This window comes from Rutilus rutilus (assembly GCF_951802725.1).
Source record: "Rutilus rutilus genome assembly, chromosome: 18".
Taxonomy (NCBI): domain Eukaryota; kingdom Metazoa; phylum Chordata; class Actinopteri; order Cypriniformes; family Leuciscidae; genus Rutilus; species Rutilus rutilus.
The window spans coordinates 19,767,275-19,782,624 of record NC_140231.1 but is presented as its reverse complement, the minus strand read 5'-3'; the positions used below and the strand labels follow the sequence as shown (position 1 = coordinate 19,782,624).

The window sequence follows — 15,350 nt, the reverse complement described above, 5'->3', positions numbered from 1 at the left end:
GCCTCTCGCTGCATCCTGCGGTGGACGTCCAACCCGGCCACATCCAAGTGTGACGTCAGAAGCCACCATGCCCATGCCCAAATTGCTATATCATCCAGTTCGGCAGGTGGCGCTGTCACAAAAAACTAGGGTCCTGTTACCGGGGTCTTAAAGCTGCAGCATAGACAGTATATAAACGAGCTGCAGCCTCCGATTGTGCAGGAATATACTATTGATTTTAAGTAGTATAGTGAATGTGTTGCTCTGAACAACTGTGACATTGGTTATTTTAAGAAAAAGTTATCATGCTTGCATAGATGGGTCATTTTAGACCCATGTGTGTAAACTTGATGTATTAACACAAAATATTAAATTAAAATATTAATTTGTGACCAAGATATTTTGAACTATGATGATATTCTGATGTTATATTTTGATATGTTAAACTCATAAAACCTGTACAGAAGGGGAAGCGAGAGATTAACTGGTTTTTATGTATTAGAATATTGTGCAAAAGTTCAAAACATAAAAGGCTTGAAATATCTCACTTTGCATGTAATGAGACTATATTATATATTAGTATCAGCTTTTAGTTGAATTACTGAAATAAATGAACTTTTGCACGATATTCTAATTTTTCGAGTTTCACCATATTGGTTCTTTAACTTAAGGTTTACATAAATTCCATTCTGCTGTTCTATTATTTGATTTCAAAGTCATTTGCTATAACAGGCATTAACTAATAAGTGAATTCTTAATTTGGTTGTAAAAAATGCAATATTTCTATAACCACATTTTTTTTTAATTTAGAAGGGGTAACTATAAGTGCAGTTTGGAGTACATATAATTAAGAAAGTGACATGATTATTGATTACCATTTGTGTCACAGAAATACAAGAGAAATACAAAAATATCATTTTAAGGTACATTGTTTACTTGTACTACCATGTCATTAACTTACAAAACCAGTGAGCAATGCAGAGGTAACGTATTGTCTAATACAGCTGTTGAGGGAGTAATTGTGAATTAGACCATTCCAAGCTTGCCAAAGCGTCACAATTTAACTGCACCAATAATCTGTTTCATCACACCTCTACACCAATAACCTCATCTTTATTATAAACCAATAACTATGATAACAACTCATTACAACAACCGATATATTTCCGAGAATTCCGACAGGAAGCAGCGCCATTTTGCGCATGCGTACAACAAATCGAGTCACGTGCCGTATTTGGACATGGGCGTGGCTTCTAACGTCACACTTGGATGTGGGCCGGGTTGGACGTCCACCGCAGGATGCAGCGAGCTGTACTTGTAACTTCTGACTATAAGCCAAAGGTGAAGTATTTACGACACGTTTGTTTACAAATGCTTTTTTTTGCCTGTCAGATATGGCAAAAGTTGAATCTATCATCTAACGTTAGCTCAGCTGTTGGGAAAACGCTCTGGTTGGTTGTAGCGCTGTCCTATTGCGTGCAGAGGGAATTTGAAAGACAGCCGTTTATTCTGTTATAAAGACGAAGTGACATTTCGTTAATGAAAAAAAAGAAAAAGAACATATTATAAAAAATGAACAACTCAGGTTATGTTCTGTTGGATGTGTTTTTGTGTAATTATATCTAGGCAATGAAGATAGCCTATTAACAAATATACATTTTAATATATTATATTAAAAAAACATTATAGGACTATATAAAATATATTTAAAAATAGGGCCTCACGGATTAATTTTGCCTGGGGTTTATTTATATGTGGAAATAAATCTGATATTGGATGTGCATTTTGTGCGGACAGATCGTACATTCTGGCAATGTCGTAGGCTACGTCATTAACGTGATAGGTCGTTTCTTTAAGCTTTTTCCTTCTCCATATCTCACCAAGAAACTGTGGCATATCGCTAAAATGCAAACGCATATCAAGCTGATCTTTTCTCTCTCTTTTGCTATTTATCTTGGCCTCACTGTAGAAGTAACCATGGCAACTGATAGAGTTACCACCAAAAATGGCGGCGCCTTCCCGGAATGCAACGCTGCGGGAAAAGATCGTGACGTAACTCTTTGCTAGCGAGAAAGTTAACCTGCGCATGCGCGGCCCCTCCCACTAAATCCAGCGAGGGGAGGAGCTGGAGCTCTAGCTCCTCCCATTTGGCTCTGCATCGAGTACCACACCCTCGGATTGAGCGTGTCTATGGTGAGTTTCCAGACCTAACATCTTGATGTAGGTCTGGCTTGCCAGGCTAACTGAAGACATGTTATGTGTGTGATAAGTTAAAGGATTTTTAGGGTTCTTGACTATTAGGTACCAGCATTGTTGATAATGTTATGTAAAGCAATTATACTGCTACTTAGAAAAGTCGAAAAGTTACAATGCTAGTGCCATCAATGCTTTCAATAAAATGCACCACACACAGTTTGTGTTCATTAATGTGTAGATAAATAAACAAATCCCATACTTTTTCTTTCAATAGGGTATAATTTGTAGTTGTTTTGTTTGTTTTAAGATGCAATCAATGTCGTCTTAGAAAATTAATCTTTAATAAAATCTGTCACTGCTATTACCACCCTCGCTCCATTCGTGAAGTAAAATAAACCAATAAAATAAAGAATAAAAGTCCAGTTGTCCTTTATGATTAGCCTACTAATGCCAATATGTTAATAAACTGAGCGTCAGCGTTAGTTCTGGCAGGCCAGGTAGTCAAGACACTGCTAATGCTGTTTGCTAACAACACTGTCCCGTCAGCTGATCTGCTCCAGCTGAGCTGCATTAGCTCGTTAACTCCCCTCGCTGCTCAATGGCCAAAGCTCAAACAAGGCGCCCTATTTAAAGCACATTCAGTTTGCTCATACATGCTTGCTGCTCGCTTCTGCTGATCTGTACGCTGGTAAAAAGCTGTTTAATTCTTTAATCTAGCTTGTTTCTCAGAAGGTGCTTAGTCATCTCTTCATAGCGCTTACTCAGACTGTCAAAACAGTTCAAAGTCAGATCATTCTGGGTAACAGCATGTTTTAGCTAGTGATGGCCAAATGAAGCGTTTCGAAGCATTATTGCTTTCTGATACAATTGTGTCGAAAATGGTTCATTACTCGAAGCTTCATTCAGATATAAATTGCAGCACCATCTCCTGGTGAAGTAAATGTAATGCAACAAAGCTGACAACCATAAAATGCAAGTAACGCCCCGTTTATTACGTGTTTACCGAGGCGATCAAAGCTGAAACAGTGTTAGTGCTGTGAAACTCATTTATGTAGGTGAATTTTACAGATACTAATGAATTCCATGTGTTCACCTTGATAATAAAACATTAAGCATGATGTGTGTGTGTAATTATTTATTTAGACAAGGACAGAAGATCAGACCAGCTTAAAAAAAGTTGGAAACCATCACAGAAATTCTAATGGTTTATATTAAAATAGCAACCATTGGCTTTTACCATTTAAACCACTACAGAATTATTTTTGTAGTGTGTTTGGGACATATTCCATTAGGATTTAATGCCCCCACCAATACAACCCAACACATATCAGTAGAGACCCACAGAGACCACTATAATTCCCATTACAACCAATAAAATTCCCATGAAAACCATTAAATCCAATAGAATTTCTGTAATGGTTTCTAAAGTTTTTTTTTTTTTTTTTTACCTTCACTTTTATAAGAAATACAGCCGCCAGGTTTCAAACCTGTCAACACTGGATTGGGCTGTCAAAGCAGTCAGGTGGTTCACTACAGGAGTGAACCCGTGTGTTTGCTTCAGAAGTCATTTTCACGTGATTAGTGACGTAATGATACAAGCTCCGAAGCAGTGGTTCATTGCAAGGACCGTTCGAGTTTGAAGCAAGCTTCGGAGCGTCGGTGTCAGACGTAACATCACTAGTTTTAGCTATTGCAGTCTTGAATATTCATTTCAGTAACTAATTAATCATTTTTACCATAATATAAATTGCTAAATTAGGGTGGCTCAGACGACACCGTTCGAGACACTCAATTTCTGTTTTGGGGGGAATAGCTCATCTAGTCAAAATAATGTGAGAGCCCTTATGCTGCTGCTGCATCCCCTCATGCTGATAATGCTGTCTCTATATGCTGCTGCTATCTCCTCATACTGCTGCTGATCATCTGATCAGAACATACTGCTGCTGCTGTCCCCTGATTCTGCTAACTCATGGGTGGCCAGGACTCATCTGATTATAACATAGCAAATTATCCGTATATATTCGTAGATTACTAAGCATATAAATTGTGAAAATAAAATCATCCTCTGTATCTCAGAGGATTGCCAGGTGTGGTTTTGTTTGGGGGGATATTTTAGCTCTCACAGTCCTAAACTGTGTGAGCGTTCCCTAATGCTGCTGCTGCTGTCCTCTGACTCTCTGCTATTTCATGGTGCTCATGAAAGGTCAGAGGACTCCCTGAACAGAGCCATACTGCCAAATTTCAATTCAGGAACATCAACTTGTTTGCAATCTATTCAATAAAAATTCTATTTTTATTGTCTGTGTGTTCTTGACTTAATGGACCTGACAGAAATAGCCTACAATCAGCTTTAACTGGAGATAACTAAACAAGACTTCAACACATTTGGAGAATGATCCCTTATCATAGTCTACTGAGATATACTAAAGTACAGTCTCAGATGTCAAACTCCTTGTTAAACTAAACGAATTGTAATTGGTCACTTTGCATGTCAATCAGACGGCCTTTTCCGCTCTAATTGGGCGGTTCTTGTCCAGATAGTGCTGATCAATGCTCAGGTAAGCTATCCTAAATCAAATGTCTGGCAACTAGTTTACAAAAGAAATGGGCTACCCTTACGAAAAAGAGGTTTATTCAAGTGTTCTATTCTTCTTTTAAACTAAAAATAAGAAAGTATACTTTCAGTCTACATTTTATATACTTCTCAGAAATTTTTGTACTTCTCAGAATATATACTTAAAATTACACTTAAGTGTACTTGACTTATACTGAGAGAAAAGTCCAAGTATACTTGGCTTGTAGTTGTGTTAACTCTTTTGATCAAGTAGCCTATTTAAATTTTCCATAATTTTTCATAAACAGTCTTATGAAACTTACATTGTTTGAAAATATTGATTAGAATATTGATAGATATGTTTCTAATTCTGCATATCTTGATTTTTGTGTAGGCTAGTCCACTGGTAGTGTACATTGGAATTTACTTTAATTCTACTTTACTCTTTCCCCACCATTGACTGAATTTTCTAGCTATCCATGAGCTATCCAGAATCTCCGGATCAAACCCCTGGAGAAGAAGAAGCTGAAACAAGTGATAGGAGATTGCTCACTCAAATGTAAAATTACGTGATCATCAAACATTAAACTTTCATCAAAACTGCTTAATGTTACCAAATGAAATGTCGAACCCATGAAGAGAAAACGACTGTGAAGCTTTGGGGGTGCTGGACTCGATCTACCCCATCTGTTTTGATCATCGTTCTGAATGCCTTTGACAAAAATCTGATTTTTTCAACTTTTTTTGTTTAAAATGTTGCCTTTCTTTATGAAACTTACCGACATTCAAGTGTTGATAAAAAAGTATGCATGAAGCTAATAAAATGTTTTTAAAGTTAAAGTACAGTTAAAGGTATTTTTAAAGTGTAAAAAATAACATCTACATTTGAACATATAGTATACTGCAAGTGCAAAAATAATATATAAATTGTAAACTATAAGTATAATGTTGTGTTCACTGAAAGAAAACTTACAAGTATACTTGCAGTATAAACTACTAAACTAGTAGTTTACTGAGAGTACACTTAAGTGTGTACTCTAATACTTTCATAAACTAAAAAAAATACTAATTGTATTAAAATAGTAAACTACTATAGTATACTTATAAGTTCACTTGTAGTACAGATGCATTACAAATGAGAAACCTATTTATGTATTTAAAGTTTATACTGTTACACTTATAGTAAACATAAACATACTTTTATACTAAAAGTGAGCCAATTTAGTCCCAAGCAGTATTGAAATATTACAAGTTTACTACAAGTACATATTGATATTAGTATACTTACTACATAAAGTATACTTAAAAATATACTTGAACATTTCTTAAGTATACTTTATAAAATTAACTTGAAGTATACTTCTTTTTCGTAAGAGTAAAGACCAGATTTCCAGCCACCATATTAAACACGCCCCTTCATACTATAGCAGTGTTGTTTCCTTTATGTTACATGAAGCAGTAGTTCAACCAGCTCAACGTTTTATGAACGCTGAAGCTCTTAGCTCCCTGTAGAAATGAAAAGCTGTACTCTCCTCTTGTTTATTTTTCGCTCCCGTCACTTTTTGGTTACTTTATTTTCCTCTGTCTTTTACCTACACCATACACAGAGGTGGTGGACAAATTACACAACTTCCTTACTTGAGTGAAAGTACTGATACTACTGGTAAAATATTACTCCGTTGCAAGTAAAAGTTGTAAAGATAGATTTTTACTTAAGTAAAAGTACAGAAGTACTCGTTTTTAAAAGTACTTAAGTATCAGAAGTAAAAAGTAAATGTCAATGCATTGTTTTAGTATTGTTGCATTGTTGTATCTAATACTTACAGTACATTATGCCTCTGAATCTATGCCTGCCTACCTACCCTCATATCAATATCAAATTTATTTCTAAAACACAGTTCCAGTAGTGGGATTGAATGTGAGATTGAATAAGTGCACTCAATAACGTCCACATGGTTTCGGACACCCAAATGGCTGTTCCCTCAATAGTGCCCTATTTAAAGTTTTTTCGCTTTTAGAATGAGTATGTGAGCCTTACTGTTATCTAAAAGCTAGTGTGCTCCAAAACAATGACAAAATTCACATTTAGAAGACCAAACCCAACGTTGAAAATGAAAATCAGGTTGATGTCAGAATCCAACGTCAGATTGACGTTTATCTCCAACGTTGGACAGACGTTGTATTGTGGTTGAAAATGAAAATCGGGTTGACGTCAGAACCCAACTGATGTTGTCAATCCGACATCGGTTTCTAACGTCAATCTGGCATCGGGTTACGACGTCAACCCGACTTTCATTTCCAACCAAAATGCAAACCCTGCAACCAAAATCATCCCCTGACTGACGTTACTACTTTCTACTCATTTCTTGACAGAAATGTTGTGGAGTAAAAATAACGAGATTTGTCTTTTAAATGTAGTGAAGTTAAAGTAAAAAGTTTCCAGAAAAAATAATACTCAAGTATAAGTACAGATACTCAAAAAGTGTACACAGTACTCAAATTAAATGTAGGCTGTCCACCTCTGCCCATACATGAAAACGCCTCCAAGTTCATCTATGCCGGGTTTAGCTACAGGGCCCAGTTTTTCAAAAGTAATCCAGTGGGATTTCGGATCACGGATCGGATCAAATCTTGGAAATGGGTTTTTCAAAAGCAAAAGAGGGATTCTGAACTAAGATCAGATCATGTAATCCGATCTTAAATTTGATCTGGATCAAACCTGCCCTTTGGGTTTTTCAGAACTTTGAACTCGGTTTTGGATCTATTTGATCCAAAAAAACAGGATTATCCTGATCCCATCAGAAGGGTGGATTCAGTTGTGATTTTTCGAACAAAATAAAACCAGAGGGTTTTTTTTTTTAAGTGAATGATCATAAAATCAATGTTTACTGATGATATATACATTTCTTCATATTTGAAGCATATATGAAGCATGTCACATCTAATGAGATATGGTAAAAAATAAATAAATAAAAAATCTACAATTAAACATAACAAAATAAGGAAAGTAAAATGTTTCTGTTTCTTTAAAATTAAAATAAACAATGGTTATTTGTGGCCACCGGTATTTTGCCAACTGTTGTTCTTTGCTAAGCCAGAAGGGTACACTGTTGGTTCCATTTAAGGCTCTAGTAAACAGGATTTTGTAATCCTGAAATTTGGTTGGATCACAGTGATCCAATCCAAGGTTCCTTTAAAAAACTGGCATAAAAGTAAAATGGATCAGGTGATCCTGGATAGCAAAACATTGGATTTCCAAATCCGGATCAATTTGATCCAGATTACATTTTTTGAAAACCTGGGCCCAGGTTCCCATATATGGACTGATTAGCCTATGTGAATGCTCAAAATGATTGACAGGCAATTGAAGGCGTCTCCAGAAACCTGATTGGCTACGCACAGCGTCTGACCCATGTTTACTAGATCTGTTATTTCAGTATTTTTGAGGGACGGGATTATGGTCATTTTATGCATGCATTCCATACAAATCGTAATAATCATAATAATCAAATATGACTGGTATGTGTAGTGTTCAGTCTGTTCATGAAACGAAAGTGAAAGCATGTGTTCGTGCGCCAGCTCACAGCTCATGACGCAATTGGCAAAGACAGTAAGGAAGTGGATGTGGAATTATCTTTCTTAATGTACGCAAAGCATAAACAAGGTTGGTAAATTGCCTTATGTTCTATGTCAAATAGCCTACGTGGTATAAGGGTTGGTCTTACTCTTAGGTCTGTGTTTTTTTAAACGGTGTCGAATATTCTTGTTACCAGATCGTCCTCCAAAGCGCTGTGCTATATACATCTTGTTGTTGCTGCTAAATAAACAGATGGGGATACACTGTTAATCAAGTGAAATGTCAGCAATATATTTCTTTTAAGCCTTAAACTAAACAGGAAACGTGCACCACAGGGTACATAGGCTACTCTTTAATCTCTTGTAGGAGGCATGAGAGAATGTTTCATCCAATTCTCTGTTATCATTATCATAGTTGAGTCTTGAGTCTGTTTGGAGTACGTGAGTCACATGAATTGGTTCAAATTTTCTGTGCTTGGCTAAAGCCAACATTGTCCCCCCAAATGAAATTAAAATGTAATTGCCTGTTTAAGGGTTGATAAGAAAATTGTTTACTTGCATGATGAAAATATACAGAATATAAATAGTAATCATAGGTCTATCTTGGCTAACTGAACATATTTTGAAGGGTTATTTTAACATTTTACAATTTTGATTGTTTTTAAATTTGTGTTGTGTAGGAACTGCAGTCTCAAAAAGGAGCATCCAAAGTTCATTGCCATCGCATACTGTTGTGTAAGCGCCAAAATGCCAGTGGAATTCAGTGGATGGGCGACATACAGTGATAAATCAAAGCACCTTAAACCAGGTCAAGAACCCAAAAAGAGCCATGGCTACACTATGTACCATGGGACACTCAAAACCAATGCCCCAGCTATTATTTCATCAGGGTTTCGGCCCTCTGCTGGGGGAACTCTGGGTCCTGGAGTCTACTGTAGTAGGGACATTAACAAAGCAATGGGTTACCCAGCATGTGCTCCCAATGACAGAGTTGTGTTTAAGCTACGAGTAAGAGTGGGTAAAGTGAAAAAGATTGACATGCAAAGCCTGAACCAGATGACCTCGTGGCATCAGAATGGATATGATACGGCCTGGTTACCTGCCTCTGTTTCAGGACTTGAGGAGGACTGTGTTTTTGACCCAAAGAGACTCACTGTGATTGGTATAGCCCATTGCACAGACTCCAGTGCTAAGAGTTCTCTGGAGAGTCTCATAAAGCAGAAAAGCCAATCGCAGGATCCGAAGGGGAAAGATCTGAAGCTGTGTAAAGGCTGTGGAATGCAAACACAGGATCAACACACAATGGAGAAATGCTGGTCCTGCAAAGCATCCATATGCCCCTTCATGAAGAATCATGTTTGCCGAAGGAAAGGGAAGTAACCCGATACACTTTGCTTTGTTAAAGGCACTTAATAAATAAAACTCATTATTATACTTGAGTTTTTTTGTGTTTTTTTTTTAAACCAACACTGCGGAAATGTACATCAAATAGTAAGGTTGTTAACTTTATATTTACACAGGACCATTCAAAATGACTGTTTTAATCAGTTTATTTTTATTTTTAATTTGTTGTTTTCTGATAGATATTGGCTATTGAACCATGTATTATTAATAATATTGGATATTGGATAGTGAACCAAAACTGTAAATTTAACATTTAACAATTTTATGAAATTCTGCTCATCAATTATATCACTAGTGGTTAATTTGATCAGATTAATATTGTTAAGTTTCTTAAGGTCCTCAACACCTGCGACAGTTTGTGCCAAACATCATTCTTATCAAAGTTTGAATTGAATTTGAATTGAGAGTACATAACAATAAATAAAGGCACTTTCTATTTAATAAAATATATTGTTTTTCTCTTCTGTTCTGCAGTTGCAATTATGCTGTATCTTTGTAACAATTTTGATTTACTGTTGAAATCTTGAATTTGTAATATTCATGTGAAGTTTAGCAAAATATTGAATAAAAGGAAAAAGTAGCTTTTTTACTTTGTCTAAAATCCTCCAAATTGTACATATAGTTAATGAGTGGCATTTATTTTAGAATTTAATCTGACACATTGACTCTTGCTATAAGCCAGTACTTGCTGTAAACATGCTCAAGGCTTTCTGAAAGTCGGTAAAAAAATAAATAAAAGTGTAGCAGTGCAGACCTATTTACCACTAAAAACCTGGGAGAAAAGCAAGCACATCTGAACTGAAAAAGTAATACCAGTATGAAGTATAAAAAACAGAAATCAAATGTTTTCCTATCTTATCTCTTTTCCTGCTTGGCATTCTGTGAAGTTTCCCACCCAGCAATAAGCTATTTACATGCAAAATATGATGTTTGTATGTTTGAAAGGAAGGAATGAACTCTGTACTAGACACCTCTTGAAGTTGGGGTCTAAAATGAAATGGGCCTTTGGTTTTAATAATTCCTCCTTTCAAAGATTTTAATTATAGACTGAATTTTATAATACACAAATTCTCTATTCACTCTTTTATACAGTATGTGATCTAATAATTTGTATAGCCTTTCATGAATAATTTTTAATGTGTTTGCAATGTAAATTTGTATAAAACATGCACCTGCACAGCATCATAATTTACTGTATGTATACAAGGTGTTAGTAAGAATTACGGATCCTGGCATATATATATAATTCGTCAACAACGGTTTGCTTCTGCTTCCCTCCCACCTCTGTTGCAGATGAAAAATGTACAGTACAGATCAAGTTATTCAAGGTTGACAGGTCAGGATGGAAATGATCAGAGCCTTTTTTCCATTTACATATAGCCAAAGTTGGCTTGCATTTCTTCTGGTAATGAAAAGATCAAAGCTATCAGGATTTCAATTTTAGGAAGAGAAGAGGATCATTGTGAAATATGTGTCAATGTTATCATATATTGCCTAAAAAGCTAGTTTTATACTTTGTATTTTTTTAATAGAAGGAAATGTCTGACTTTTGCTTGCTGGATGGATAAATAAGATATTGAAAGTTAATGCTAGGTTCTTCTTAAATTTGCTCTTTGTTTTACATGTATCGGTTTATGATACATATAGTCATGTTTATCTATATTTATTTATTAACTATAACAATGTTTAAAATAAAACATAACTCAAAGATTTGTGCATGAAATAAGTTTAATTTATTCATACATAGCAACAGGGTCAGAATTTGTAGTAAAATATTCATCATTTCACAGAACATGAGCAGTTTAAATCTAACAGCTGGTATGACATTTTCAACAAATATTTCAGAATTCCAAACTTTATTGGAAAGCACACTTAATAACGCTAATGGCAGACACCATACGCTCCTTGCATTCTTGGGCGTATTTCATCAATGACTGTGATTCGTTTTGGATCCCAAACACAGTCTTCCTCAAGACCACGTCGCACCATCCCACATTCTGGAGGGCACCAGGCAGTGTCGTACCCCTTATCATGCCAGGTTTTCTGCAATGGATGACCTTGACGATCAATCTTTATCACTCTCCCAACATCGACCTTCACTCTCAGAACTACTCTCTGGTTCTCAGGTAATTCCAGAGGGTATCTCGAGGCCTTCTGTAGATCTCGGCTGAGATAGACACCAGGCCCAAGCATCCCATTAGAAGATGGTTTGAAGCCAGAGACTTTGATATTTTCAGCAGCCTCCCTTGATGTGCCATGGTACATCAAGTAGACTTTACCCTCAGTTGGTTTTATGTAACTCTCAAGACATGGTGGAGCAGCTGGACTCAAGTCATCTTCAGCCCACATGTTTGCACCTGGACAAATCAAATCTTGAACAATTTCATAGAAACTCAGAATTTTACAAACAGATAACAGACATCAAGACAAGCACACTTAAAATGGTATTAAGAAGTAATTTATATTTACAATATAAAATCATTCCAGTTATGAGGGGTTTTTTTGGCACCAAAAAGCACCAAATAGTTTTTTACAAAGTCCAAGTTGTGCCTTACCTCTGATGTCGCTTCTAATGCTGAAAACTTCCTTCTGAGAACAGGCCTATATATGCACATCTTTCAGGGTGTGTCCATGACGAAAGGTTCAGTTCAGGTTTAGTAGTAGTTTCAGTTTAAATAATCTTGGTAAACATTTTTACAGATTGAAATAACACTTTGTGTATTGAATTTCTGAAGTGTTGATTTTAAAGAGAAAAAGATTGAGATTTTACAATTATAAGATCATTATTTGGTAAAACTGTTGCCTTTTGTTTTTTTAAACATTCAAAAGCAAAGAGACGTTAAATTCTCTCAAAATAAGCCCAATGTATTGATAAGTCTGAAGTAAACAGAATATTATGTGACCTTTGTCAAACTGTTATAAAACAAGCTGGAAAAATATAAAGTAATATGTAAAATGAAAACATATAGCTTTATCCAGACAGGTTCTTCTTGTAAAAATGACCACTGGACTGATAAGTGAAATGATCTGCTTATTAATCATGCTTAATTGATATGAAAATGAAAACTATACATTTCCCCCCATTTTTGTTTTAAACAAAGTTAAGTTTCGTTTTTGCTATAGAGGACTGCTTTCCTGTAAATGCCCCAGCTATTAAGTTTACACTCTCTCATCTTACTGCTTTGCATTTTTGTTCACAGAACATTTGCATGTCAATAGAATATACATGAGATATAAACAAAAAGATGGATGGTGTTTGTGTCACGTATAGGCCTGTAGTTGTAATGAGCGCACGATGCAGGAAATCAACAAACACAGTCTTTAATGACAAACTCTGAAAGGTTACACGCAGAAGATCACAAGGGAAACAATACTGACCAATATTGACGCTTAAAGGCATGTGCACAAACACATTATACTAAGACGTTAACGACACTGAACATTGAACAGAGGAAACTAAGGGTTTACATACACAGACAGTATAATCAACAGAACAGGTGAGGAACTAATGAGTATCAAACTAGCAGACATCAGGTAAACTAAACTATAAATAGAATATATGGCATTCAAATGTGCTTATATTGTGATTGTTACACACCAAACATTATAAAATATAATCCACACAGAGAAGGCATGAGCACATCAACTGGGAACACACATGGAGCTAGGAACTTCACTGATCTAAGTTTTACATTAACTTTATACAACACTTGAACTGCTAATTGAATATTTCTAATGAATTCATATAATGAAAGAATATATTTAATATTTATATATATATATATATATATATATATATATATATATATCATATTTATTTTTTTGTTGTAGATTACATGATTAATTAATAGTATAGTGGAAAAAAATAACTATATAATTTACCACCTTTTCCCATTTCCTTTATACCATTTAAAGGGGTCATATAATGGAACATGCACTTTTACAAGTTGATTGTACTGAAATGTGTGTTGGCAGTGCCTGTACACAACCATCATAAAATGATAAAAATCCATCCAGTGTTTTTTTTTAATCTTCTTATATGTTTCCCCCTCTCCTGAATCAAGCTGTTCGATTTTGTGACGTCACAAAATCGACGCCCCTCCCAAAATGGTTGAGTGACAGCAGCGTTTCAACACAGACCCGCCCTCGCGCCCCTATAATCAGCCCCTCCCTTTTCTTCAAAGTTCAGCCCATCTAATGAAGCAAATGGAAAGACATGTAGTAGATTGTCGATCTGAATGGCGATCTGCCTTAAAGGGATAGTTCACTTTGAAATTAATTTTTGATATGTTTTAGCTTACCTCAAGGGCATCCAAGATGTAGGTGTCTTTGTTTCCGCAGTAGTTTCAATTTTGATATTTTTAGGTCAAACCGTTCTTGTCTGTCAGTCATATAATGCATGTCGATGGTCACTGGCTCAAAACACAAGCACAGAGTCCAAATTAAAACAATTCCCCATCGTCCAAATGAAACAATTCCCCATCATAAGTACACATTGATGGCCTAAGACACGAAACGAGCGGTTTGTGTGAGAAAACGAACAGTATCGTTGTTATCTCTTGAAAACAGCACACGTCCAAATGATCTGACGGCGCGGGCGGGTATAGATATATACATAGATGTCGCCTTGGCTACTGCAGTTCATTGGAACGAAACCGTAGCCAAGCGACATCTAGTGTATATATCTATACCCGCCCGCTGGCGGGTATAGATGTATACACTAGATGTCGCCTTCGCTACTGCAGTTCATTGGAACGAAACCGTAGCCAAGGCGACATCTATGTATATATCTATACCCGCCCGCGCCGTCAGATCATTTGGACGTGTGCTGTTTTCAAGAGATAACAACGCTTATAAATACTGTTCGTTTTCTCACACAAACCGCTCGTTTCGTGTCTTAGTCCATCAATGTGTACTTATGATGGGGAATTGTTTCATTTGGACGTGGGGAATTGTTTTAATTTGGACTCTGTGCTTGTGTTTTGAGACAGTGACCATAGACCTGCATTATATGACTGACAGACAAGAACGGTTTGACCTAAAAATATCAAAATTGAAACTACTGCGGAAACAAAGACACCTACATCTTGGATGCCCTTGAGGTAAGCTAAAACATATCAAAAATTAATTTCAAAGTGAACTATCCCTTTAAGGGTTCTGTTTTTCTAACGTTGTTAGGACTAGTGTTTAGACTTGATCGTGTCATATTTTTTTATTTCTTCATTGGGCGCGTGTATCCCCCTTTTTTTTTCCTTTATCATATGGGTATAAAGAATGATAGCCTCTGTTTAAATTCATGTCTGTGAAATACATTGGATTTCCCAGCAAACTACTTCAGTAGGGCATTGGTCTGCGTGCACGGGCAACAGTGTCGTTTTGTGTATAGTGACAGGGGTTCGACTCCAAGATCCGACCGTATTATTTTCTCTCCATTTCGTTTCTTTTGTATTGGTCTGTTGCTGTATGTCTTTTAAATTTTGGAAGACTACCCGGTAGCTGACAACTGATTGAATAGATTCGTTATGCTATTATTGGACTCCTGTCTATTCATTGTCAACTGTTTTCTATAAATATGTTTGTATTGGCTAACATTTATTCAGCTAATGCGTGTCCTGTTTAAAATGCGCAGTGTTCAAACGCA

The 15,350-nt window shown here is 36.0% G+C and overlaps 1 protein-coding gene across 2 annotated transcripts; it reads left to right on the top strand.

Annotated features, from left to right (window-relative positions):
- Positions 1-8,157: 8,157 nt before the first annotated feature.
- Positions 8,158-10,155, top strand: LOC311277274 (uncharacterized protein). 2 transcript variants are annotated; one of them, XM_084387537.1, is made up of 2 exons: positions 8,158-8,393; positions 8,986-10,155. In XM_084387537.1, the coding sequence occupies exon 2, from the start codon at positions 9,053-9,055 to the stop codon at positions 9,683-9,685; it is 633 nt and encodes a 210-aa protein (XP_084243663.1). In that variant the 5' UTR covers positions 8,158-8,393; positions 8,986-9,052; the 3' UTR covers positions 9,686-10,155. The 2 variants fall into 2 exon arrangements, with proteins under 2 accessions (XP_084243663.1, XP_084243664.1); XM_084387538.1 differs by lacking the exon at positions 8,158-8,393 and adding an exon at positions 8,463-8,742.
- The last annotated feature ends 5,195 nt before the right edge of the window (positions 10,156-15,350 follow it).

Bases quoted from the DNA above. Each gene is read 5' to 3' on its own strand.
- LOC311277274 (XM_084387537.1), top strand. From the start codon at position 9,053: ATGCCAGTGGAATTCAGTGGATGGGCGACATACAGTGATAAATCAAAG.